Genomic DNA, 27,039 nt, shown 5'->3' with positions numbered 1-27,039 from the left:
ATTTGACTTGTGGTGGTGATCTCACAAGTCTATCATGGGAAGAACTCCACAGGAACACATGGACACACAAAACAGATGGATAGAAGAACAGTGAAAGCCAAGGAAGGCCTAAAACTCACTAACACCTCTAAGTCAATCTGAGTCTGGGGTCCATCCAGCTCTGGGATGTCACCACTTTGGGGGAAGTAGAATGAAGGGCAGGGAGAGATGTATGATTTTGCAACTTCCTGATTCTGTAATTATTTCCAAATAAGAAAAAGTAGCAAAATGTCTCCCAGATGCATTCATTTCCCCATTTCCTCCACCTGCCTACTTGTTTCATCTGCTGGCTCTTTGAATTTTATAAGCTCTGAACTACTTGCTGAGGGAATTTTATGGGAAGATCTCTTTCAGGAGTAACAGCTATTAACTGCAGAGTGCTTGGAATTTCAGTTGATACTGTGATTGATATTAATAATTTCTAACCAAAATTAAAATTTACAGTGTGACACTACAGCGGTAGAATAAAATTCAGAACTGAAAGCAGAGGTTCTGGACTGTCTTGGCCTCCTACCCCCTTTTCAGAAAAAAACTATCACTGTCACTGTCATCCTGTTGCTCATTGATTTGCTCGAGCAGGCACCAGTAACATCTCTATTGAGAGACTTGTTACTGTTGTTAGCATATCAAATACGCCATGGGGAGCTTGCCTGGCTCTGCCATGCGGGTGAGATACTCTCGGTAGCTTGCTGGGCTCTCCGAGAGCGGCAGAGGAATCAAACCCAGATAGACAAGCGCCCTAGCCGCTAGACTATCGATTCAGCCCTCAGGAAAAAATTAAAAAAAAAACTTATTTAGTCCAGTCTCTCCCACTCTCCCAGCCCTCTCAGTCCCTGGAGATTTACCTTCTTCTATTTTTATTTGTAGGGGAGTGTTTTGGAGTCACACTGCCAGGGCATACTCCTGGTGGTGCTCGGGGACCAAATTTGGTGCCGGGGAGTCAAACTGGGGTCAGTAGCATGTAAGGCAAGTGCCAGACTCGCTGAACTATCACTCCAGCTCACTCCTCCCCTGCTCCCCACCCCAGTGTGGGTGAGAAGGAACGTCTACCTTCTTTAAGTGGACAGAAAGTAGCCCCCCAGTTGTACCAGGTTCTACCATCACCACCCTCTCCACCCTGCTCCCCACCCCCAACCCTTCAATCATTCCAGCACTACTCTCAGGGGGTAGAATCTCTCACTTTGGGAAGGACTGACCTAAACTATAAAGAGTAAGACGAAAGGAGAGTGATGGGGTGGCAATCTGAAATCAGCTTCTCTACCAGTGAAAGCTTGTTCTGACGATGTTAGACTTATACAGACGTTTACCTGGCTAGTGGCAATCTGAGCACCTGTTTCATTCTGAGTTTTTACCATATGTTCCTTTGTTTTGAGCCTCTCATATTTCTCTTAAGTTTCTCACATCTCTTTTTCTGAGGCAGAGGCAGTCTGGTGAATGTGGTGCATTGGCCCTTCGAGTCTACCCAATCATTTTCCCCCATGAAATGCCCATCTGGTGTCTGGCTTCCCAGGAAGACTTCCCGATGGATTTGGGAGCTTACCTTGGGAAGACCAATGGACTCCATTGCTCGCAACCACTGGACGGTGTTATCTGTATGTCGGAAATGAAGGCCGGATTTCTAATGGGAGGAGAGGGGTTGGGAAAAAAAGTAAGACAAGGTCACAGTGAAAGTGAATCATCCACAATAATATTTTTCATCAGCAAGATGGTTTTCAATTACATTTCTCTCAGAATAAAATTATAAATACTCACATGAAGGGATTAGATTATGTCGGCAATACCGCATCCAGTCAGATGGACCAGCCCCATTTCCATAATTTACACATGTGAGGTAATTTTGAACTAAAACTCTCCAAGACCACTGTGTTTCACACACACCTATGTGTGCAGGCATGTGTGCTCTCACAAAGGAATGAGATTTAGACAACCATGGCCAAGAGGCCTAGCAACTTCAGGAAAAACAGATTTTTTTGGGGGGTGGGGATAGAGGCATCTTGAGATCACACTCAGAAGTGCTTAGGGCTTACTCCTGGATCTGTGCTCAAGGATCACTCCTGGCAGGGCTTGGGGAACTGTATGTGGTACAGGGAATCGAACCCAAGTCGGTCGTGTGCAAGGCAAGCTCCATATCTCCTGTATTATCCATTCCTCTAAGTCCTAATTTCTTTTTTCTGCTTCTGTAAAACTGTATTTTCTGATGGTTAATGTAAGATGATTTCTCTGGAAAAATCCCCAAAAAGCAAAAAAATAAATATTTTAATGTTAAAAAAAGAAACAAGAAACACTTCACAATTTGCAGCTGATGTTCCTATCCCTCCCTCCTATAATTTAACCCTATTTTTGGCCCAGGGAAAACAGTAAATCGTCATTGAAAACGGCTCCCTTGACCTTTTTCTAGCTATATAACAACAAAAAAGCTCTTTCTTGGTCTATTTCCCTTCTCCAGGAGAGTTCTGATCCTCGGCTACTTTTTAATGGCATCGTCTATAAATATTACATCTCTCTCTGCATCACCAGACTTAGCAGGAGCCAGGCAAGAGCTAAGGGGGCAGGGGCACGTGTGCTGTAGGAACGAGCACCTGAGGTCTGTCACCAGTGCTGCACGACCTCCCCCAGCACCACTGTGAATAACCCTGGAGGCTGCGGGCTCTGCTGGGCCCAGCAGCACCCCATCAACCAGACCGCACTTTGAACCACCTGACCTGGCCAGCCAAGTATCACTGAGTGGTCTGATTTTGCTAATAATCGCAGGAAAAGGCTAAATCTCTCAGAACTCAGTTCTTCAGCCATATCAGGGATGAAGGTTACGCAAAGTACAATCAGGAATGCTGATATGGAGCGGGGAGAAATAACCCAGGGGCCAAGGGCATATGCCAAGCATGTGTAAGGCCTGGGGTTGGATGCCCAGCACTGTGCAGCACCCCCAGCACTGTTGAGGGGTCCCTCCCGCCCCATGAAAGACTAAATCGGAAAGTTTCATTCACTTTTAAGTTCAGGAAAGGGTCTGACAAGTCATGTAAGATGCAGTGAAGGAAAGAGTAGTTAATCTGGTTAACTTTGGTCAAACACAGTAAATGAAATGATCATTGTCATATCCATTCGAAACAGGAGCTGAGGACGTTCCCCTCATTTTCTAACAGGGAGGCCCATCTGCTGTGCATTTCCATCTGACAGCATTAAACTTACTCCTCTGTATATTCATCAAAATTCACAGCTATGCATTTACTTAGACTGTGTCTCGAACAGAAAGGACGATGCGCCCATGTCCTCCTTGCTCTGCACGCTATGCCGAGAGCCTGGAAGGAATGGTGTTTGGCACAAGGGACATATTCACACGGATTGGATACAGGGCAGATTTCTACCCGAAGGACATTTCTATCACGGCACAACTTATTCTTTCCCTATAACTTTGTTAAAATGCATTAATAAAGTTAACCATGGTAACTTGTTAATAAGTCCATCAATAAAGATAAACAGCAATGGTAATGCTTATTTGGCATTAGAACAATGGTCTCAAATCTCTCCAGTGTGTGAAAGAATCACCTGGAGTGATTACTAAGAGGGCAGCTGCCTCGGCTTCGGGCCAAGAGATTCCATGTAACTTAGTAGTTTGGGGCGGGGTCTAAGTATTCATATTTTACATCCATCCAACAGCTGGTGTTGCGGGGTTAAACATCACACTGAGAGTCAGACTCAAAGGACCTTAAAAAACTATGGAATAAAATAGGAAAGGAACTATGGAATAAAACAGAAAAAAATGGAGTTCTTTGGTTTACTTAACAATCACCGTTTCTGGGGCTGGAGCAATAACACAGCGTGTATGGTGTTTGCCTTGCACGCGGCTGACCTGGGTTCAATTCCCAGCATACCAAATGGTCCCCTGAGCACTGCCAGGAGTAATTCCTGAGTGCAGAGCCAGAAGTAACCCTTGTGCATCGCCGGGTGTAACCCAAAAAGAAAAAAAAAATCACTGTTTCTTCTTCCTTCACCCAACAGCCATTTCCCTAGCACCTAGTAAGACCCAGATCCCCACCACTCACTGAGGATGTGGCAGAAAGACACACATCTTTGCCTTCTTGACAAGACAATCATTCACAGTAAAGCGATGTGAGTCCAAAAGGGATAACTCAGATGCCACAACACAGATAACATGGTGACATCATTCAGGCAGGGAGCAGAAAGTGGAGGTGGCCAAGGAAAGAATAACCATTATTGGCAGGTTTAAGTTGAATACCTAGGATAGTTCTTTAACTCAAAATGAGTCGAGAATCTAGGATAGTTCTTTAGCCCAAAATGAGGGGGGTTCTATGTAAGTTTTCTAATAAAAAGACAGAACAGCACGCAAGCTGACATGAGTTAGTTGTCTGCTCATTGTTTTGGTGGGGGGTCGAGGGGGTGAAACAGCTGTGCTCAGGGATCAGAGGTCGGCCGCATGCAATACAACTGCCATAACCCCTCTACTATCTCCCTGACCCAGCTGACATCTTCTTAACTCAAAGCAGAGATCTCTGGATCTCTGGGACATTGCTGTGCCTTTGAAGACCCACTGCTGAATAGGCAGGTGACATTTATAGCTACAATCTCAGCAGACGGTGACACAAGATCCCAGGTTCATGGAATGCTTGGCTTACAGATGGCGCTGCAGGGAGCAGGGCCCGACTTTGCCAGCCTTCTGCATTTCCACATCTTTGCTGCAGCTCCACGATCAAATGCTCCTTGGAAAGGACCAAAGTTCTAAAGAATGCAAAGAAGTCTCCTATTCACAAGTACTTGTTTCCTTTCATGTTTATAACAGAAATGGAATGGCCTTGAGAAAAAAATTTATTATTATATTAAAAATTGCTAAAAATTGCCATTTAAGTATATATGGCTTTCCCAGATTGAATAAAAAAGGAAAAAAAGAAGTGCCGCCCCCTGCCTTTCTCTGGTGCATTAACAGAGGGAGAGCTTCCGTCTGTCCCCTGTTTTCTCCCACCTCACAGCTGGCATCAACCTCCGTCTTTCCCGTCCCTCTCCTCCCATCCTTTCCTCTAGGCACCCCAGTCTTCAAGGGCCTGATGGGGCGGGGGTAGCACAAGGTCCACCCCCACCCCCAAGTTTTATGCAGGCACGCCTTTGCCTGCCAGGACTCCACATGGGTTTTATTTGGGAGAAGAGACTGGAAATAATGCTCCATTCTCACCCCCAGAGAGAAGCTAGTAATCATTCTGAGAGGATGCGAGGAGGATCCATCCCCAGTGCGAGGAGGAAATGGTCCCTATTTAAGTTGCCATCAAGGGGCCACAGCTGAACCAGGAAGAGAGCCTCAGACTCCATATTCATGACGTGTCAGGAGATAAGGGTTAGTACATCCCCTTCTCTGCTCTGATTCGGACCACCCCCAACTTCCAAACAAAATACCCACAATCGCCTTCCAGGGCCAGAGCACCACCCACACACACTGTTGTCAGCTCCACACAGCTCTTTGTGCCACATCCTAAGGCCTGGGAATAACCAATCGATAGAAGCAATGAAGGGAAAACAGTTCTCTGAAATGCAGACAAATCTTCGTTTAGTTTATGGCCCGGAGCTATGAATGAATGCCGTGTGCTTGCTTTCCTGAGCCTCCAAAACTAGAAAAGCTAAAGTTTGGCACTAAGTCATTGCTTTGAAATCTGTGATAAACAACAATGAGCTAAAATGCTGAGGTGAAATCTACATTTCACAAAGTCGACTAAACAACATACACACTTCCAATCACAACATTACTCAAACGAGAAAGTTTTGCTCAACTAACTTTTTAGATGAGACCATAAAAAGACTCATTCAAAAACAGATATGTCAATTTATATTCTCTGCTGTTAGCCTAAATGATTACTCAAACTTCTGCTGCAAATTCAACATGCATAGTTAAAAAATAAATTTCATCTTAATGACAACCAAAGGCTGTGGATCAGGAAACAAATGGGAAATCATTCCTTTTCAATTATAGTTAACGCCGTTCCTGCAAATGTAAGGGAAATAACTTGTATTAAGAAAATCTACAGATTAAAAAACTCACAGAATGAAGCAAATACAATATCTAAGAAAATAATCAAGTTTCCAAGAAGCTTTAACAGACTATGATCTAATGTATATAGGGTACCACATCATTCAGAACACCACACATCAGAAATTTCCTTATGGAGATACATTGAATGGAGGGTGTCTTTTAGGCCGGCAAAATACACCCGTCTTTTCTGTTATACCCCACAGTGAACAGTGCCTAGAGGGGATAGGGAAATAGCTACTGAGTGAAGGGAGGCGAGAGTGATTTCCTATAAACCAAAGGGATCCATATCTTTTCTTTTGTGCTTTATTCCTCCACGTGTGTGTGTGTGTGTGGGGGGGGCAGGCAGGTGAGGGAAGTGGGGGTGTTTGGCTCAGGGCTTACTCCTAACTCTACATTCAGAGATCACCCCTGGTTGCGTTCGGGGGACCATATTTGGTGCCAGGGATTTAACCCAAGTCGTATAAGGCGAGCGCACGACCTCCTGCACTATCCCCGGCCCCATGGTTCTGAGGCATTCTCTTGGTTGTGGTCTAACCCTCAGGCACATTCTTAGGAAGATCAGAAGGACTTGGGGGGATTTTAAACACAGAGCAGGTGATTCAAGTAAGAAGGAAAGCTGGAGAAGCTCTGTTCTAAAATACGAATTTATCTGAATAAGCACAAGATGGATGTTTATTTCAGCTTTGTTTCCTCCACAGGCCTCTCTAAATCAGCCCTGAAATAATTCTTTAAACCAGTTGCAAATAGAAAGGTGAGTCTGAGTTTAGCTTTTAAAACCAAACGGGAAGCGAGGTCTACCCGACGACGGCGTGAGTATTTCTTTCGATCACATGGACCCTGACTTGTTAGGGCCACAAGTTCAAGTCCCAGCTGGGTACTTTCTTTCTTGATGAGAACGAGGAGTCCCCTAAACTGCTGGTAATGAAAAACAGGAGTCTCCCTACTTCTGCATTTACTGGTGCTAATAAAAGTGACCTCCACGAAGGAAGGGATGATGGGCGCAGGGGGGCTCACAACCTTGGCCAGAAATAGAAACTCTGCTTTTAAACTTGCGGTGCTTCAGGAATGACTATTATTAACAGGCTTCAAAGGCCAAGGACAGCCCCTTCTCCCCCGCCCCCTGCTCCCCAATCCTTTTAGAAACAGTGAAAGGAGGGAAAGGAAATGAAATGCTGAAGTTTCACTTTTAGCTGGAAGCCAAAACCAATTAACTCCCAGTTACCTTATAACGTGTTTGTTCCACATCATAGATCTTTTTCTCCGATACCATTTTCGGTGCAAAGAACTTGGCCAACTTTGCAAGGTAAACCCCATTCCGGAGTCCTTCTTCCAGTTCAGTGGTTGGTGGCAATTCTTCAACTAAGCAGACTTCCATCCACCTGAAGGGATTAAAAAACAAAAACAACACAAAAACCTTTAATATGATTCCCATCCGGGAACTTGGTATAAATGTCCAGACACAGAATTTTCCCTGGAGGTTGGAGACAGCCACAAAGGGGGTAAGAACGGAGCTGTGTTTCCGTGGCACCGTAGAGCAGAGAGGGCATTTGCATGAAACAAAGTACCACATGAACGGAGGGAAGTCAAAGGCCAGAGGCTGCGGGGCCAGAGGTGCTTGGCTTTACCTAGATCAGAGCCTCTATCAGTTTGTCTTGGTGCCCAAAAGGGGCCTGGTCATTTTATATGGGGGAAATTACTCTGTTTGACATTACAGAAAAATTAGTTTCAAGTTTAGGAGCACTTAGCAGAGAAGCCTCTAGTAGGAGCTATGCCCCAGGGTGAGCATGGCCAAGAGTGGTACAAATACACCGTGAACTCAAACTCTGAAACGAGTACAGAAAGAGGTTGGAAGGTATGAAAAGGGGATGTCAACAATTCAGAAGATAGTCTTCTTTAAAGAACACACATTCTGTTTGTGTTTGGGTCACAGCCAGTGATGCTTGGGCGGGTGGGGGTGGAGAGTGTCCTGGTGGTGCGGGGTTGGGGGGGTGGGGGAAGCATGCACAGTGTAGAATTGAACCCAGGACCCCAACTCTGCAGTTCAAGTGTTTTACCACTGAGCTGCTCATCCCTTTTTCCAATACCAGCCACTTAGGACAATCTGCTGGTTTGGGGGAAGACAAGGCACTATTTACTGAGTTCTGGGAAAATATTTCAGAAATGATCCGATTCCATGAGGATCTTGTTCCAGCCTTGCAGAAGAGAGCACCGAGATTGCCGCTGGCTCAGGGACACAGGGAAGGGGAGCCAGGCCAGCTCCTTCTCTCCACTGGCATGTAGCATATCTGCCAGAGCTAGGAGGGGCACGCTATTCCCACCCATTGCTGAGCGACGAGCTCCTTAGGTGAGGCTAGAGGGAGGGATGCAGGCTCCAGGGGAGAGGAACCCCCAATTTCCTGCCACAGATCCACAAACAAATGAAGTATGAGTGTGGTGCAAGCACTGTGCCAACACAGGGCATATGGCCGAACACTGTTCCGCAATATTCATGACTGACCCAGATCCAAGTATTTGACACTTGAACTGCTCTGAACAACATTATTTATTTATTTATTGAATCATGATGAGATATAGTTACAAAACTTTCATGATTGAGTTTCAGTCATAAAATGATCGACCATCCATCCCTCCACCAGTGTGCATTTTCCACCACCAATGTCCCCAATATCCCTCCCTCCAAACTCACCCCACCCCACGCCCTACCTCTGTGGCCAGCACCTTCCTTCTTACTCAACTTTTGGGCATCATGGTTTGCAATACAGATACTGAGAGGCCATCATGTTTGTCTACTTTCAGCACACATCTCCTATCCTAAGCAACCCCTCCAACCATCATTGACTTAGTGGTCCGTTCTCCATCCCAGCTGCCTTCTCCCCCAGCATATGAGGCAGGCCTCCAAACCATGGAGCAATCCTCCTGATCTTGTCTCTACTGTCCTTGGGTGTTAGCCTCATATAATGTTATTTTATATACTCCACAAATGAGTGTAGTCACTCTATGTCTATCCCTCTCTTTCTGACTCATTTCACTTAGCATGATACTCTCCATGTCCACCCACTTAGAAGGAAACTTCATGACTTGCTTTTTTTCTAGTAGTTGCATTGTAAGGATGTAACATAGTTTCTTTAACCAGTGGTCTGTTCTCAGGCACTCAGGCTGTTTCCAGATTCTGGCTATTGTGTGAACAACATCTTTTAAAAGCTCAGAGGGCCCTTATAAACAGGGAGCATACATCACCACCTTCTCAGGCACAGGGTCCTAAGAGAAAAATAAAATCACAAGCCCCTGGCTTTAGAGAGCACTAAATGTAATGGAGAAGTCATGGAGGTCCCAGGAGAAATGAGAGAAGCGCCTGCAAGGCTGTTTGGCCTGATGTTCATGGTGGGGGTATACGAAGGAAAAAGTCTGGGAGAAAGAGGAGGGTCGCTGACCTATCAACTGGAGTTATAGAGAAAATGTTAAAAAGTGGGTAGTGGCGTGTGATCCATGGGATTTGGGCTGGAAACAGTGGAGAATTTGGAGAGGCAGGTGGCGGGACGGGGACCAGGTAGATGAGAGAAGGAAACCCTGATTAGACTTGGGGCATTGCTGGGCTCCTGAGGAGAAGGGAATGAAGCTGAGCATATACCAGGAAGCAGGGCCATGGAAGACCGGGCTGGGAGGATGCCGGCAGCTGTTGTCTCAGGAAAGGGGAGCCCCTGGCAGCCCCCCTCCCCCGTCCCCGCTGGCAGAAGAGTAACATGCTGACATGGGAATTTGAGGAGATAAATCGAGAATGACAGGATGACAGATGCTCCGGAGACAACCTGCTCTGTGTGGGGTCTGGAGGGGCTAAGGGACGGGGTCAGGCAGGAAGCAGTGGTACCGGAGGAAAGAGGGGGTCATTCAAGGGAGCAGGGACAGGCCATAGCATTGACAACCGAGGAAGGGGCAAGGAAACAGGGTCCACTCGGCCAGATAGGCAGGGAGCAGCTGCCCACACCCACTGTGCCACCCAGGAATACTCTCTGGACCTCGAATTTTCCTCTGCTGAAGGGGCAGAGGGTTAGGAGAATGGGGTGCAAGGTCCACCTAACCTCAGCACCCCAAAATACGCAGCTGGAGCAAGAAGAGAGACAGGCCCACTCACAGCGGCTTGACAAGCAGGATTGCGGATCCTGGCTTTATAAGTTTTGCTTCAAACATGCTAAATATCACACACTTGGTTCGTTTAATTTTTTTCATAAACCAATAACATTTGTTGCCTTTTTCACTAAAATATGTGGCTAGGTTAAAAGTCAATGTGCTAGACTGAGTTTCTATCACTATCACTATCATCCCATTGATCCTCGATTTGCTCGAGTGGGCCCAGTAACGTCCTAGTCATCCTAGCCCTGAGATTTTAGCAGCCTCTCTTTACTTGTCCTTCCCAACGGTGCCACATTAGAGGCTCTTTCAGGGTCAGGAGAATGAGACCCATCATTGTTACTGTATTTGGTATGTGAATATACCACGGGGAGCTTGCTAGTCTCTCCCATGCGGGCAGGAAAACTCTCGGTAGCTTGACAGGTTCTCTGAGAGAGAGAAGCGGCCTCGAACTTCCGGGAGTTTGGTTTTATGTCTCTGAATGTTGACCCTTGATGGGATTACATGGCGCCGGGGCAGTTTCTGGGTGTGACCATCTAATTACTGAAAAAATAGGGGTTTTGGGCGGAAGAGACCCAGTCCCGATCCGAGCAGGCAGACTGAGTTTCTAATCAAAATAAATGGCAAATTACAGCATTCTGCTATTTCCCATTGAAATGCAACCTGTGTTCAAATAATTTGAAAAGATTTAAGAAACTGCTTTAATACAACAACAAAGAACTACTTTATGAGATTTTCATAATTGAGGTGTATTGACACCTGGGACGTGAACTGATGGCGGGGAGGAGTGGGAAGAGGTGAGTTGGCGATTGGGATTGTGGGACCGGAAGCTAAGAAATAAACTGGCAGGGCCAGAGGATAGTACAGCAGGTAGGTGCTTGCCTTGCATGTGGCCTACCTGGGTTCTATACCTGGCATCCCATATGGTTCCCCCAAATCCCACCACGAGTAATTTCTGAGTGCAGGAGTAAGCCTGAGCACAGTCAGGTATGGTGCAAACGTACCCCCTTTTTCAGCTAGAGCCCGGCAAAGTACCGAGAGTATCCCGCCTGCACGGCAGAGCCTGGCAAGCTACCCGTGGTGTATTTGATATGCCAAGAACAGTAACAAATCTCATAATGGAGACGTTACTGGTGCCCGCTTGAGCAAATCGATGAACAATGGGACCACAGTGCTACAGTGCAGTGCTATTGAAAAGCAGACTATTTCAAAATTAGACTTGCAAAGATTTCTTCAAGAAAAGAAATTCTTCTGGTAATCACACTTATTTTTAACTATACTAAATGCAGGTGAAACTAATTTAAAACTACAGTAGCAGAGCTGGGGGCATAAGGCCCATAAGGCCTTCCAATGGGGTCTCCTCCTTGATAGGGGACCCCTTCTGCCTACACAACCACACAGGACTGCAAAGAATCTTCTAATTCTGCCCTTGGGAGCTCATCAAGTTCTGTCAGTATCTGACCAATACACACTGACCGACAGCCAGGCTCCTCTTCTGGCCTTCAACACTGTGGAGAGTAAGCAGCGAGCCTGGCCAACAGCATGACCCTGAAGACTTTAAAACCAAAACCACAACACACTGACTTCTAAGGTAACGCATCATCCACTGAGCTGGGCATCCTTTCCATCCTCCCCCAACCCCCGAAAGTCAGAGGGAAGAGAAGGTGCAGCCCAGATACCAAATGCCTCACGACAGAAGCTAGAAGACAGGAGTGGCTGCTGGCCAGACTTTCCCGAGCCAGGTCAGGACTATGCCATGGAATGGGAGAGGAAATGAGGTGCCCCACAGAGGCCTAATTCTGCAGTCTCCTCCCCTGTCTGCTCACTGGACCCTCAAGCCCACTACAACCTTGGCAGAGAGTTGAGGGAATACCTCCCTGTGAGGAAAATGCAGAACTGTGAGGAAACAGCTTTGTCTTGCCTCGGCGGAACTTTACCCAAGCCAAGAATTTACCTTGTCAGGGGTCAGGAGCTATAGCGCAGCCTAAGGCGTTCACCTTGCATGCGGCCAACCCAGGTTCGATTCCTTTGCCCCTCTCGGAGAGCCCGGCAAGCTACCGAGAGTATCTCACCTGCACGGCAGAGCCTGGCAAGCTACCCGTGGTGTATTCAATATGCCAAAAACAGTAACAAGTCTCACAATGGAGACCGTTACTGGTGCCCTCTCGAGCAAATCGATGAGCAACGGGATGGGATGACAGGGGTAAAGAGATAAGCACAGTGATTAGAACTCATGCCTAGTGGGCATCTGATCTGGGTTCAAGTCCTGGTATCACGATTCCTGAGTACCAGTGGGAACCTCAGTCCTGGAGGCCTCTGAAGTGTGGCCTTACCCCCAGCACTGTGGGCCTGAGCAGCATCACAGCCTCTGGCCTGGCTGGCTGAGAATCACCAGCGGGACCTCTGGGCCTCCTGAGCACCGTTTGGGAAGTTATCTGACCTACCCCCAAGCCCATCAAAAAAGAATTAAACTTGCCTTTCCCACATCTACCTCAGTGGCTTCTCTTTCACACAAGTCAGAGTCACAGAGCAATACAAAAGTCTAAGTCTGATGATGATTTTTAATGATGGGCTAGAGTCAACTTCCTACAACAATCATACTGTAAAGGCAACCGAACTGGTGCAAAGAGTTGCTCAGTGGCCACCCCTGGGTGATACTGGAACAGGTCACTCAACATTCTCAGCACTTAGGTTCATCCTTGAGTATGAATCATAAAGAAGTGCAATGCGACATTAATTAATAATATTGTTTTTGTTTCATGATTTTTATTAAGAAATAATCCAGGGGCTGGAGTGATAGCACAGCGGGTAGGGCGTTTGCCTTGCACGCGGCCGACCCGGGTTCGATTCCCAGCATCCCATATGGTCCCCTGAGCACCGCCTGGGGTAATTCCTGAGTGCAGAGCCAGGAGTGACCCTTGTGCATCGCCAGGTGTGACCCAAAAAGAAAAAAAAAAAAAAGAAATAATCCACACACCATCTACTCTCCCTTTTAGGATCTATAATGCAATGATGGTTAGTATATTCACGGGGCTATGAGACTATGGGCCGAGACCAATCTTGGGATATTTTCCTCACTCTAGAAAGCCTATGCTCCTAAGTGATCGTTTTCCATTTACTCCCAAAACTCTCAACCCACAAATCTATTTTTAATCTGCAATTCTGTATTCTGGACATTTAAGACAAATGGAATTGTTCAACATGCAGCCTTCTGTGACAGACCTTATCACTGGGCATAAAGTTCTTAAGCTTTCGAGATTTTTCTATGGAATTTACGTCATTGCTGTTTTTTATTGCTGAATAATATTTCACTGTATATCTATGTCACATTTTTAGTTTTCCATTCATCAATTTATAGCCAGATGGTATTTTTCTTCCTGTATTCTGGCTGATTCATAACAGTATAAACATTAGTTCTTAAATTGATTGTTTTTGTGGGGCTCAATTTGAACCAAAGGTCTCACACATGCAAAGCATCTGCTCTACTGCTATGCCACATCGTGACCTTTGCAGGGCCTGAGTTTCTGCAGGATGCACACTCCCATTCATATACTCTCCCTTTTCCTCAATGTGTACCCGAGGAAGGGAATTACTCGGTCATGAAAATATTAGGAGCATAGACTTTCTAGAGTAAGGAAAATATTCTTGAAAATATCTAATATTTTCAAGAATTTGTGGGCCAGGGTTGGTAAGAGTATAGCAGGTAGGGTGGTGCTTGCCTTGCACATGGCAAATCTGGGTGTGATCCCTGGCATATGGTTCCCTGAGTCCTACAGGAGTGATCCCTGAGTGTAGAGTCAGGAGTAAGCCTGAGCACTGCTGGGTGTGATGCCAAATACAAACCAAAACTCTGGGTTTAAGAGGTTACAGGGACTAAGCCTTGCAGGTGATTAACCCAGATTTGGTCTCTGGCACCACAAATGGTCCCCTGAGTACCACCAGGAGTGATCCTTGAGCACAGAGAAAAACAGTAAGCCATGAGCACAACTTGGTGCGGCCCAAAATCTCAACACCCCCCCTTCCGTCAAATTCCCTAAAACTTCCATACTGTTTTCCAAAGTAGCTGCAAAATTCAACATTTTCATTAGTAGTTGTAAATATCCCAACCTCCCTTTTTAAAAAATCCTTTTTTAAAGTCATAGTCATTTAATAGATTTTTTAAAAACGGCATTTCATTAAGGTTTTGATTTTTATCTCCCAGCTGGCTAATTTTTAAGCACATATTATGACATTTATGTAATCTCTACTCAGACTCATTGCTAATTCAATAGCAGTTGGGTTGCCTTTTTTAAAGTGAGTTATATACATGGAATTTATATACTCAACGTGTGTGTATGTGTGTGTGTGTATTTAAATACATAAGTCTTGTTGGATACATGATTTGAAAATATTTTTATATTATCTTTGAAAGCACGATTAAACATTTGTTTAATAAAGCAAAATGGTTTTCATTGAAAGAAATTTAGAGAAACGTAAGGGGGAAGAAAGAGAGATGTGTTCAAGAGAGAACATGCATTTCTCCGGAAGAGGGAAAAAATGTAAAAAAATTTTAACAAATTAAATTTACGTTGAAAAATGTTATTTGCCATTTTGGCATATACTAAAAAAATTATTGCTTAATGAAGATCACAAATATTTCCCCATGTTTTGAGCATTATTTTTTATAACCTTATATATCAGTTTCTTTACATAGTTGGTATGAAGTGAAGGTGCAAAATCATGCTTTTGCATCTAACTATCCAGTTGTCCAAGCACCACTGGTTGAACAGATTGTACTTTCTCCCATTAAATGGATGTGGCCCATTGTTGGAAATCAGCTATAAATGTAAAAAGTTACTTCTAGTCTCTGATTCTGTTCCAGGGTGGGAGAATTTCCTTTCCACCACGGTTACTTTTCTCTCTGTAGGGGAAACTTGGGTCACTTCCTGGGCACAGAGGAACAAAACAGAAATAAAAGGAATTTCCTTTTTTCACTCATGGCACTGCTCTTCCATATGTTTATTTGAGTTGAGGCAGCTTCCATACTGACCTAAGTATACATGTGCAAGGTCAGCAGTGTAAGGACAGGGAGGACTAAGGGGAAGAGAAAGATAGAACTTTTCTAGTTTCAGGCCAAGTCCAGAATTAACATCATTTTGTCTTGCAAAAGGCAAAAGAAAAAAATTTAAATTAAGTGGCTGGAGCAATAGCACAGCGGGGAGGGCATTTGCCTTCCACGTGGCCGACCCGGGTTCGATTCCCAGCATCCCATATGGTCCCCTGAGTACCGCCAGGAGTGATTCCTAAGTGCAGAGCCAGGAGTAACCTCTGTGCATCGCCAGGTGTGACCCAAAAAGAAAAAAAAAAAAAAGAAAAAAAATTAAATTAAAATCTGAGATAAATGATCTATTTTATTTCATTATTTTGTTCCTTGCAAGAGCATATGAAAGTTGTTTGGCTGAGGCCTCTGCTATCTGAGTTGTTATTCAGGAAATCACGACCCATAAATCTTGGTCCCTACCAAGTGGCACCGTACGCAATAAAGGTCCTAAAAGAAGACCTGCTGGCCAAGAGGAGAAAATGAGGTGGTTTTTAATTCCTGCACAAGTTATGTCACTCCAGTGCCCTGTTCCATGGACTTTCAAGTATCCTCAGTCAATTTCTCTCCACCATTTTGAAAACCAGCATATGCAACATTTTACAAAGAATAAATACAGCAGCCAGATATTTTTATATGTATAGTACAACCAGTCACCTTTTGAGCCAACAGGAAGTAAAATGTCAGCAGGAGTAGATTAAGTTCTCGTGGGAACCTTTTTCATTCACTGGAGAGTCACAACAGTCCTCGGAATTCTATCAGACTCACTAGCTCAGGGAGAGGGTGAGGCAGAGACCCATATCGCACAACCGAAGGTGGGCTTCTGTGGACCCTCATCTTTCCTGCACACCAAAGCTATTTGATTCACTGTAAGACATGGCATGGAATGATTAAGTAATGCCAACTATTTTCACTAAAATAGTGATAAGCAAAATCATGAATAGGAGGTAAGACACTGCCAGGAATGAAACTGGAATGAAGCCGAGAGGACTGTCCTCTCCCTCTTTCTTAGGTGTGAGATAACAGAGCCGAATCTGTTGATCGGGTAGGGTGTTTGCCTTGCATGCGGCTGACCCAGGGTCGATCCCCAGAATCACATATGGTCCCCCAAACCCTGCCAGTCGTGATCCCCGAGTACAGAGCCAGGTGTAAACCCTGAGCATTGCCAGGTGTGGATCCCCAAATAAACAAACAAGACCCACAAAGAATCTGTTAAGTTTGGCCAGTTCCTGAAAGGTGCACCAAGAATATGAGCTATATATCAGGGGGAGAGAAGTGTGAGGGAACCTCCGCTGAGTTCAGAGGAAGTTGTGTTCTATGTCCTCTCTTCTAGATTGGTAAGTGGTATTAGCTTCCTGAGAGCGCTGAGAATTTTTTTTTTAGTTTTTAACCTTTTACTTTAAGCACTGTGACTTACAATACTGTTAATTATAGGGCTTTATGAATACAACATACCAACACTGCATCCTCCACTGAAAATTTCTAAAGCAGGGACCAAGTTGAATTGCGTCTAACCCAACACTTGTCCAACGGTTTGAGTACAGAAACCCTTTTTCCCCGAGAGCATTTGGTAACTTTTCAATCAGGAGACAGCAGACAGAGCATAGAAGCAGTACCATGTGAAGGCTAACACCATCACAATGGGGTCAAAGCCGAGTTTCAGCACAACTGCAGTGTTTTCTCTTTAAAATTCAACATTTTCAGGAGTGGGAAAGATAGTACAGTGGGTAGGACACTTGCTTTACATGCAACTGACTCTGGTCCAATCCCTGGGACCACATATGGTCTCCCCCCTCGCCCTCCCTCCCAGGCATCCTGTAGGAGTAATTTCAGAGCATTACTGGGTGTGGCCCCCAAACCAAATAAATGAAATAAAATTAACATATCCGATTCCTGATAGTATAGATATAGTACAGAGGTAATCTGTATAGCAGAGAGACCGTGCTTGCTTTGCATGCAGCTGACCCGGGCTTACCCCCCGGGCTTCACACATGACCCCCTGATGTCTGCTGGGAGTGATTCCTGAGCACTAGCCAGGAGTAAGCCCTGAGCACCACTTGTTACGGCTCCAAACTCCCCTAAATTAAAATGAACATATTCACAGTGTCTCTCCTTGGAGGGGTGTAAGAAAAGTAAATGAGCATTTGTGTGAATTGTTGAGGACTATGCCCCGCATACAGAAAACACAGAGAACATTAACCAGCAGAGCTGGTATGTCTCCAAGCTCCAATCTGGCCTCTGTCCCTCACCAGATGTGCTACCTTGACAGATCAATTCATCCAGTTAATATTTTTTTGAGCTGCTAGTACTTTCCACACACTGTTCCAAATGGTGAATCAGGCGAAATCCCTTAAAGAGGAGAAAGTGCCCAGTTCTCACGGAGGTTTGGGAATCACCCATTCAATGTGGTTTTGAAGATTAAACAAAGTGGCACCAGCAGAGTGTTAGCAGCTGAGAGCTGGAAGCCAGAAGTCACTCACAGGCTTTTCTCTCTTAAAAAAAATATGTGAAAGAATCCTGTGTGAATGATTTCTTAGAGAAGCAGACCTGATGAATTGCGATTCCTGTTCTCTCTCTATGTCCGCTTAGATGTGGGATGATGTAGGAAAGGAAAATAAGCAGAGTGGTCAGAGGCTCTGATGAATATTAAGAAGCCAGAAAACTTTGTGGCCTAAATTTGTTGCAGGGCCAATGAAAGTTTGACAATTAGTTCTAAAAAAATTAGAAATATCTTTCCACAGAACTTACTGCTATTCAGAAACACTGTCCACTGGCAATCAGGCTTCTACGGATGTGCTATTTATTAGACTTAGCCCCATCAGCTTTCTGCCTATGATGTATCACACAAATATAAACCGCACGTTGGAGAGACAGCTGGCCTGGCACACATAGATGCACAAACATGAGACAGACATTTACATGTGCTAAAATGTTAAGGTAGGCAGGCACTGCACAAAGCAATGAGTCTGCAAGATAAAAAAAAATGATGAAAACATGCATTTGTTCTTGATCTTACAACGCACATCAAGCTGAATTTTGGTCTTAATCTTCAAAATGTGGTTGAAAGAAAGAAAGAGAGAGAGAGATAGAGAGAGAGAGAGATGACACCTAATATATTCATTATGATCTGAGTTCTTGAACCACTTGGTTCAAGTGTTAAATATTAATTATACTCTCAAAAATACTTTGAATTAAATATTTTAAATAAAGTACTTATATACTGGAGAAAAAGAGAAGGTACAAAGGATAGTCAATAAATAATAGGGATTAAATTGTTGATGGAAGGGTTGCAGAGATAATACAGGAGGTAGGGTATATTCCTTGCTCTCAGCCAACAGAGGTTCAATCGCTGGCATCCTATATGGTCCCCTGAGCACTACCAGAAGTGATCCCTAAGTGCAGAACCTGGAGAAAGAACTGAGCATCACTGTATGTGAATCAAAACCAAAAATCAACAACAACAAAAGTAATCAATGTCTTGGTGCCAGAGAGACAGTCCAGGGATTAAGGTGCTAGCCATGCATGTGGGCAACCCAGTTAGATCCCTGGCACTGCACACAGTTCCTTGGACACTGCCAGGAGTGATTCCTGAGCACTGCCAGGAGTAGTCCAAAGACATACAAATAAAATCCACGTATGAAAAGAAATGTTGGGGTTGGAGCGATAGTACAGTGGGTAGGGCATTTGCCTTGCACAAGGCTGACCGGGGTTTGATCCCCAGCATCCCATATGATCCCCTGAGCACCACCAGAGTAATTCCTGAGTGCAGAGCCAGGAGTACCCCTGAACATCACCAGGTGTGACCCAATTCCCCACCCCAAGAAAAAGCCACTTAGTTAATAACTAGAAATAATTTCCTCTTAAAAAAAAAAGAAAGAAATGTTTAAACAGGAAAACAGAAAGGCTTGGAACCTGAGTATTCAGCATTCCAGAGAGCACAAAAATAGGACAAATCATATCTTCCTGGAAGTTTCTGATGTTTTATACTCTCTATTGGTGTTGAACATTTGATCCTATAAATTCTCAGCCAGACAGCCCTCTCCATGTTTGAACACATCTGAACTAGAAGTATAAATTTTATGGAAAGTAATTTGATATAATAGCAAATAATCACTGCAAACTATTAAGCCTAGAGCACATAAAAGTTTCACTTACTTTTCTCTTAACACTGAGTCATCACTTCCTTTTTAAAAGGGAAGAAATCATGAAAGATGACATATCTTGTCCAGGATCATACACAAGCAGGAAAAACAAAATGTGAATACCACATTATTTCACTTTTTGGAAGACACATCAAGAACCATAAAGCAGAAAAAAGAAAGCGCAACCCAGACACTTTATTTCGTGGCAGTTGCTTCATAAATGGAGCAGAGCCAAATTTTTGAGCAACATAAAAACTGGAAACAACCTAAGTATCTAACAAAATCATGTGTCCACCATTGGAGAGAACATTGTCATACTCTTAGAGAGATTTCCAAGAAATATTTTTTTCTTTCTTTCTTCTTTTTTTTTTTTTTTACTTTTTGGGTCATACCCGGCGATGCACAGGGGTCACTCCTGGCTCATGCACTCAGGAATCACCCCTGGCGGCGCTCAGGAGACCATATGGGATGCTGGGATTTGATCCTGGGTCGGCCGAGTGCAAGGCAAATGCCCTACCCTCTGTGCTATCACTCCAGCCCCTCCAAAAAATATTTTTAAAAGTGCAAAAACCACTGGTGATAGGAGAAAAGGAAAATATACAAAAAATAATTTTACTTCTAATACTACATATATTTAAATAAAAATGCACTCTGAAGATTGTATGAAAAAATATTACTAATGATTTTTTCCTGTATAATCATAAAAATAGTGCTAACTTTATCTTTTTATGTATCTTAATTTTTAACCATCAGTATATAAATAATAAGAGTATATTTTAAACTGCCTCTCTTTTCCAACATATAAAAAAACAATAGATTAAAAATACCACACAATAACTTGTTTGCTGATTACAAATAATACCTGAGACAAGACAAAGTAATAAGTGTATCAGGGAAAATACTGTTTTGTAACTTAGTATGGTTTGTGAGGAAGGAAGGAAGGAAGGAAGGAAGGAAGGAAGGAAGGAAGGAAGGAAGGAAGGAAGGAAGGAAGGAAGGAAGGAGAAGACAATAAAACACTCTTTTTGACAGGAGGAGTGTGAGTTGATCCACACCTGGTGGTGTTCTGGGGCTACTCCAGTCTCTGTGCTCAGAGTGAGCCCTGGTGGTGCTCAGGGAGCCATATGTGGTGCTTGGGAGAGGACTAAACAGGGTCAGCTGCAAGCAAGGCAGGTGCCATACTATTGTAGCTATACGAACCCTATAGTCACTCTCTGACCCCAAGAACACCTTCTTGGGTTTAGAAAGTGAAGGAAGAATGGTCATTACAAGTTCAGTGCATGGAGCAGAGCAATAGCACAATGGATAGGGCGTTTGCCTTGCATGTTGCTGACCCAGGTTCAATCCTGGCATCCCATATGGTTTTAGAGCACTGCCAGGAGTAATTCCTGAGTGGAGAGCCAGGAATAATGCCTGAAAACCAAAAACCAAACCCCCAAAAAACCAAGAAATCTAGTGGAGAGCCTCCATCCTCCTTGCTTTTAAAGTGAAAAATAGAAGAGAAAGAGAATTTGAAGAAGGCATTGTTAAGCAAAAAGGAATCAAACTGGAAAGATTTGGGAAATATTTTGAATATTGCAAATAACAAAAGAGTGCATTCTGGAGAGAATGGAAAAGCTGTGTGTGGCTACAGACATTTGCCAAAGAGAGTGAATTACAAAGTGTTTCTGTTTTGTTTGTTTGTTTGTTTGTTTGTCTGGGGGCCACTGGGGTGGTTGATGCCCAGGGGTCACTCTTGGCTCTGCACTCAGCTATTAGTCCTGGCGGTGCTCAGGGTGGTGGTGGTGGTGGTGGTAGTGGTGGGAAGACGGAAGACCATGTGGGATGCGGGGGGTGGAACCCACACTTGCCTTCAGGGCAAGTGCCCTACTCACGGTCCTATCACTCCAGCCCAGGGATTGACTGAGCAAAGCAGACTCTGAAGCAGCAGCCAGGAGCAGAGAATGGCTCGGTCCAGCAGAGAATAAAGGCAAGGGGGGCAGGGCAAAGGTGAAGACAGGAGGCTGCAAGTCTCCTGGCATTCTGTGCATGGAGCAGCTGAACCATCTGCCTGTGGACATCCACAAGGAAAAGGAAGGAGGCCCCTGAAGGCACCCAGAAAGTGATCGAATGCGCAGGAGACGCAGAGCCTAGATGCCTGCCTGCTGGGCATTTGTTCCCTGCTCTTCTGGGCCTATTCGGGACCTGATCATTTTGTCGCCAATATCTCCCCTGCAGAATAAAGGTATCAAACCCAACACCTCTACCAGCACTATATTTCAGGAACTCACAGCTCACCTGATCTCACGGGGGCATAGCCAGAGAGAATCTCTGTCTTGAGATGACAGACCTAGTGTCTCACCTACGCTTGACTGCGATGATAATTAGGAGAGCTTTGGGATGTAGAGTCTAAGCTAGAAAGGGTTAAGATCTGGGGGCTGGGACAGAACTGAATGGAGCCTTTGCTTGGTCACCATCGGAGCTCTCAGTGCTTTTGCTGCCACAGGCCAGGACCACCTCTAACCAGCGGCCAACAGTCTCAAGGTGCAGCCGACCTCTAGCACTCTCTGCTGGCAGTCTCCTGCCACATGCTCTTCCACGGGCCACCAGCCATGCCAGCATCGACTATTTCAAGCTCACCTCCTCTTCCCATAAGACTCAAGCATCCCCTGAGCTAACCCAACTCATCCACAGCCCCTGGCCCTCTGCCAAAACACCCCCCCCCCCCATAACACAAACTGAAGACACAGCCGGTATTTAGGGGTGGCCATACAAACACTTATTCCACTCTACCAACACATTTCCACACGGACGCTTCTCTCCAGACTTCTGCTCTAAGCGACTCCCACGATACTGGCCCCCCAGCCCATACTTGCACGTTGCCCAGCACCTGGTAGAGATGAGGCAATTTCACAGAGGATTCTCACACTCACCCCTTTAACAGAGAAGGTTAAAGGTTCAGAAGGCAAAGTGACCTGTCTGAGGTCACGCAGTGGTAAATGGAGATTTGGCTCCAGATCTCACCCTCACTGTCACAGCACACCCATCTGCCATCCCCAGGCTCTGGGACAGATGATTCCAGATGCGTGTAGGATGAAGCCCGTCACCCTGTGTCCCAGAAAGGCTTACTTCTCAAAGGCTCTCACAGCCACACCTGCCTACACTCAAAATAAGCCTGCTCAGACACGCCAAGGATGCTTCCCCAAAGTGAGGGTGCGAGCATGTACACACCAGGTGAGGGAACACACCCTCTTAGAGGTGTCTGTGGGGTACAGTGGCCCACTGGGCTTGAGGTTCCAGAAAAACCTGGCTTCACACAGGTTTCTGCAACTTCCTAATCACAGTTTTCTCTGTGTTCAGCCATACTTCAGGCCACAATTCCCACTTTCAGGGAATTCAGTACAACACTAGCGACCTCAGTGAGATGTGATAATTTAACAGAGAGCACGTATGCCATCACCGAGTCAAAACTAGCATGGTATTAGGGGTTCAAAACATGTGAAGGGCCAGAGAAACAGCACAGGGTATGATGCTTCCCTTGCCTGAGGACAACCCTAGTCTGATCCCTGGGACCACAGACGGTCCCCTGAGCAGAGATTCAGGCAGTTGCCCCAAGCAACACTGGGGATGTCCCAACTGCCACCTACCCCTTAGCTCCCAAATAAAATGTTATGACCAGTATTGCCAGAAGAGGTGAAAATGAAAGCCTCATCCACTGTTGGTTGGAATATCATCTGGTTTGGCCTCTATGGAAAATAGTGTAGAGAGTTTTTCAAAATAAATTTAAAAGAAAAGAATAGACCCAGTGATTCTATTTATTGACATTTCCCCCTCAAACACAAAACCGTTAACTGAAAAATATAGATGTATACTGATATTCTCTGTAGTGTTCATTACAATATGCAGGGCATGCAAACAACTCAAATGTCCAGGAATAGATGAGTGGATAAACAGACTGTGGTGCATATATAAACACAATGGAATACTATACAACTATAAAAAAGATGAAATCTTAGATTCTACTGAAACATGGACATAACTGGAGGGTATCAAGTTAAGTGTAATAAATCAGAGGGAGAAGGATCACAGATGAGCTCAGTCACCTATGAGGTATACAGACAATAAGGAAGGGAAGAGAGGGAGCTGAACGATGACAAACCTTAAACTACAAAACTGACTCACAAGCAGTGGGGGAAAGGAGAGAAGGGAGAGGCAGACTCGAAGTGTCTCTAGTCTGGACATGGGTGGACGGACGGCCTTGGGCACTCTGGTGTTGGGCAACCCTAAACAGGAAGGTTCTTGTGACTATAGTACTGAAAGGAGAGTAGAACAAAACTTAAACGTACCATCAAATGGAAAACGAAACAAAACACAGCTAGGCACAGAAAGATTTCAATCAAAGGAAGATAGGACGAGCATCGGCTGAAGCAATGCTTCAAGAACCCTCCAGAGGCATGTTCTCAGCAGTCTCCCTCCTCTGTGTGGCCCAAGCTGCCAAAGCTGCCTGGCCACAGGGACCCAACATGGGAGACGCCCATCCCCAGGCCGAGGACCGTAGCAGCCACAGCACACCCTGCAGGTAAGGAGGTAGAAGCCACAGCTGTGTGCCTGGCTGCCCTGGCTCGAGCTGCAGGGGAGAGGCAACCACAGTGTTCACTGGCCTTGCAAGGCACCCTCATTCTGCCAGGTGACCGAGCCCAGGCTGGGGTGCAGAGGAGAACAGAGAGCACCACCAGCAACACTCTCATTTCAGGCTTCTGCCTACAGCTGGGCTCCAATGACAGCCAGAGACGTGCTGCGCAGAATCTCCTTCCTGGCTCTGCGTGTGCCAAGCACATGATCAAACCACAGAATAATCTCTGTTCTTGCACTTTCATACATTGTTTTTGCCCTGACGGAAGTAGGAAAATGAAAGCAGCCGGGAAGAGATCCTTGAAAAACCAACCTAATTTGCCCAATACTTGACTCCCATCTCTCCTTTCTGCAGTCTTTTTCAAGTCATCCGCATGCACCACACTTACATAAAAGACATTTCAGGGGTGAGAGAGAGAAAGGAGAGGAGAAGAGAGAGAGAGAGAGAGGAGAGAGAGAGAGAGAGAGAGAGGGAGAGAGAGAGAGAGAGAGAGGAAAGAGGAGAGAGGAGAGGGAGAGAGAAGAGAGAGAGAGAGAGGAAAGAGGAGAGAGAGAAGAGAGAGAGAGAGAGAGAGAGGAAAGAGGAGAGAGAGGAGAGGGAGGAGGGAGGAAGAGAGAGAGGGAGAGGGAGAGAGAAGAGAGAGAGAGAGGAAAGAGGAGAGAGAGGAGAGGGAGGAGGGAGGAGGGAGGGAGAGAGAGGGAGAGGGAGAGAGAAGAGAGAGAGAGGAGAGGGAGGAGGGAGGAGGGAGAGGGGAGAGAGAGAGAGAGAGGGAGGGAGAGGGAGAGGGAGAGGGAGGGAGGAGAGAGTACCAGGGGCGAAGGCACCTGCCAACATAGCAGACGATCCCAGATTTCAATCCCGAGCACTGTCCCTGAGCACTGTCAGGAATAGCCCCTCAGCTCCACTATGTGTGGCCCCAACTCCCACTCCCCAAACGCGCATTCCATAACCTATGGGAAGAGCACAGGAAAAAAGGGAGCCTCCTTCCACAACGCCGGAGCCCAGGGGGCAGCAGCAGCCCCAGACAGCTTCCCTCCGCTCCTCTTCCCCTGGCAGCAGGTGCAAGTGCTCCCAAGCAAAGGCCCGTGCACTTGAGGAAGAAGAAAAATGACGTGACTCTTCCAAGTCTATGAAGAGCCCCCAAAGGCAAGGCAGTGCTCAGCAGGTGGCAGAGCAAACCCAGGGGAGCAGGCAGAGAGAGACCCTGTCCCACCCGCATACCCAGAGCCCTCTCTCTGCCAGCCTCCTGCCCCTTATTGTCCCTATCCCCCACCCCCACCGCCGCCTCCCCACCCCCACCTCCCAGCTGTACCAAGGAAATGACAAACAGGGATTTGCTGGATGCCATCAATCATTGCCCGGGAAGGGAGAGTGAAAAGAATGCAGCATATGTTCTCTTGCGAATGCCTCCCACTCCCCCTCCTCCTCTTCCTCATGGGCACCCCATCTTTTCGAAGTCAGCAAGTCCCCTTCTTGGCGCCCTCCAGTGGGAATGTCTAAGGGGTCGAGGGAAAGTGCCGCAGACATGGGGAACAAGCACAGTTCATGGTCACCCCGCCTCAGGGCAGGACAGCACCCCGCCCCCGCCGCCCCCAGCTGGGCCCTCGCAGTGCGGACCCCAGAGAGCGGGAGGAGAGATGGGGAAGGGTGAGGAAGCGCCCAGAGCGCCAGGCTCCGCGCAGGTGGCAGATGGTGCCCTCTGCCGCTGGCTCCCAACACAGACCCTGGAGTTCTCCGCTGACCACCACGACACTCGGCAAATCAATTCCTATGGCAACAGCTCTAAGTATAACGCTCTAAAAATAAGAGATTGGTGTCTCAAAAGGAAGGCAGACTGCCTTCATTCCAGAAGGACGTGCCGCAGACACGGCAAAACAGCTTCTCGGATCCCAACCATCTCCCAGCGTTCCTCTGTGGTGGCTACTAAACCCGCAGAGTAGAGAAAATTGGCAACAAAAGACCAACTCTAGGCCCAAGCACATGAATCACAGTGATATTAAAAAAATAACTTAAAGGTGGTTTCATAGCAGAGGTTGTGAAATGACGGCACTTAATTTCAGTGAGCACTATCATGATAGCACAGTGGGTAGCGCATGTGCCTTGCATGCGGCTGACCTGGGCTTCGATTCCTCCATCCCTCTCGGAGAGCCCGGCAAGCTACCGAGAGTATTCCACCCACAGAGCAGAACCTGGCAAGCTCCCCGTGGCGTATTTGATATGTCAAATACAGTTAACAAGTCTCACAATGGAGACGTTACTGATGCCCGATTGAGCAAATCAATGAACAATGGGATGACAGTGAGAGTGACTGTCATCATACAGCCATTTAAATTTATGATGACTGGAGTTGGGGCAATAGTACAGCAGGTAGAGCATTTGCCTTTCACACGGCCAACCCGGGTTCAATCTGCTGCATCCCATTTGGCCCCCTAAGCACCACCAGGTGTAATTCCTGAGTGCAAAGCCAGGAGTGACCCTTGAGCATTGTCGGGTGTGAGCCCAAACTAAAATAATTAAATAATCTTAAAAAATTATAATGATAATGTGCCAAATGGAGGAACACAAATGTCGCAAAGAATAGTTTTATTAAAGTGATTTGATTGGCCACCACCAAAAATATATGTGCTTATTATATAACTGTGTGAACTGGGGCGGGGTAGGCAATGTCTCCAGATTGAATTAGGAAAGTTGATATACTAAGTTGCTGGGTTTTAAGAATTTTTTGAAGTTTTTCATTTCATTTCCAGTTTCTACTTAAACTTACTTAGAAAGATGCGAGGTAAGAGAAAGAGCAGTCACATGCTCAAGAGAGAACACAGGCGTCTCCAGAGTGGAAAAGCAAAGAGACATAGAGACAAAGAGACATAGAGAATATGCAAGGAAGATGCATATTCAAGGGAGAACATGAGCTTGAAGAGCAAAACCAATTTTTTTTCTTGAAATGTTGTTTGTGATATACAAAAATTAGGAGAAAAGGAGGCTAAAGGGGATTGTACAGTGGGTAAGGCACTTG

The 27,039-nt window shown here is 45.7% G+C and overlaps 1 protein-coding gene across 1 annotated transcript in view; it reads right to left on the bottom strand.

Moving 5' to 3' along the window:
* The window catches only part of IQGAP2 (IQ motif containing GTPase activating protein 2), a 300,593-nt gene that overhangs the window by 130,425 nt on the left and 143,129 nt on the right, over positions 1-27,039 (bottom strand). Inside the window, exons 3-4 of the mRNA XM_055136270.1 lie at positions 7,293-7,449; positions 1,580-1,657 (exon numbers count right to left, since the gene is read on the bottom strand). Of these exons, the coding sequence (XP_054992245.1) occupies positions 1,580-1,657; positions 7,293-7,449 (235 nt within the window). The remainder of the gene's footprint in view (positions 1-1,579; positions 1,658-7,292; positions 7,450-27,039) is intronic.

This window comes from Sorex araneus, chromosome 1 (genome assembly GCF_027595985.1).
Source record: "Sorex araneus isolate mSorAra2 chromosome 1, mSorAra2.pri, whole genome shotgun sequence".
Classification (NCBI taxonomy): Eukaryota; Metazoa; Chordata; class Mammalia; order Eulipotyphla; family Soricidae; genus Sorex; species Sorex araneus.
This window is presented reverse-complemented; position numbering and strand designations above follow the sequence as displayed.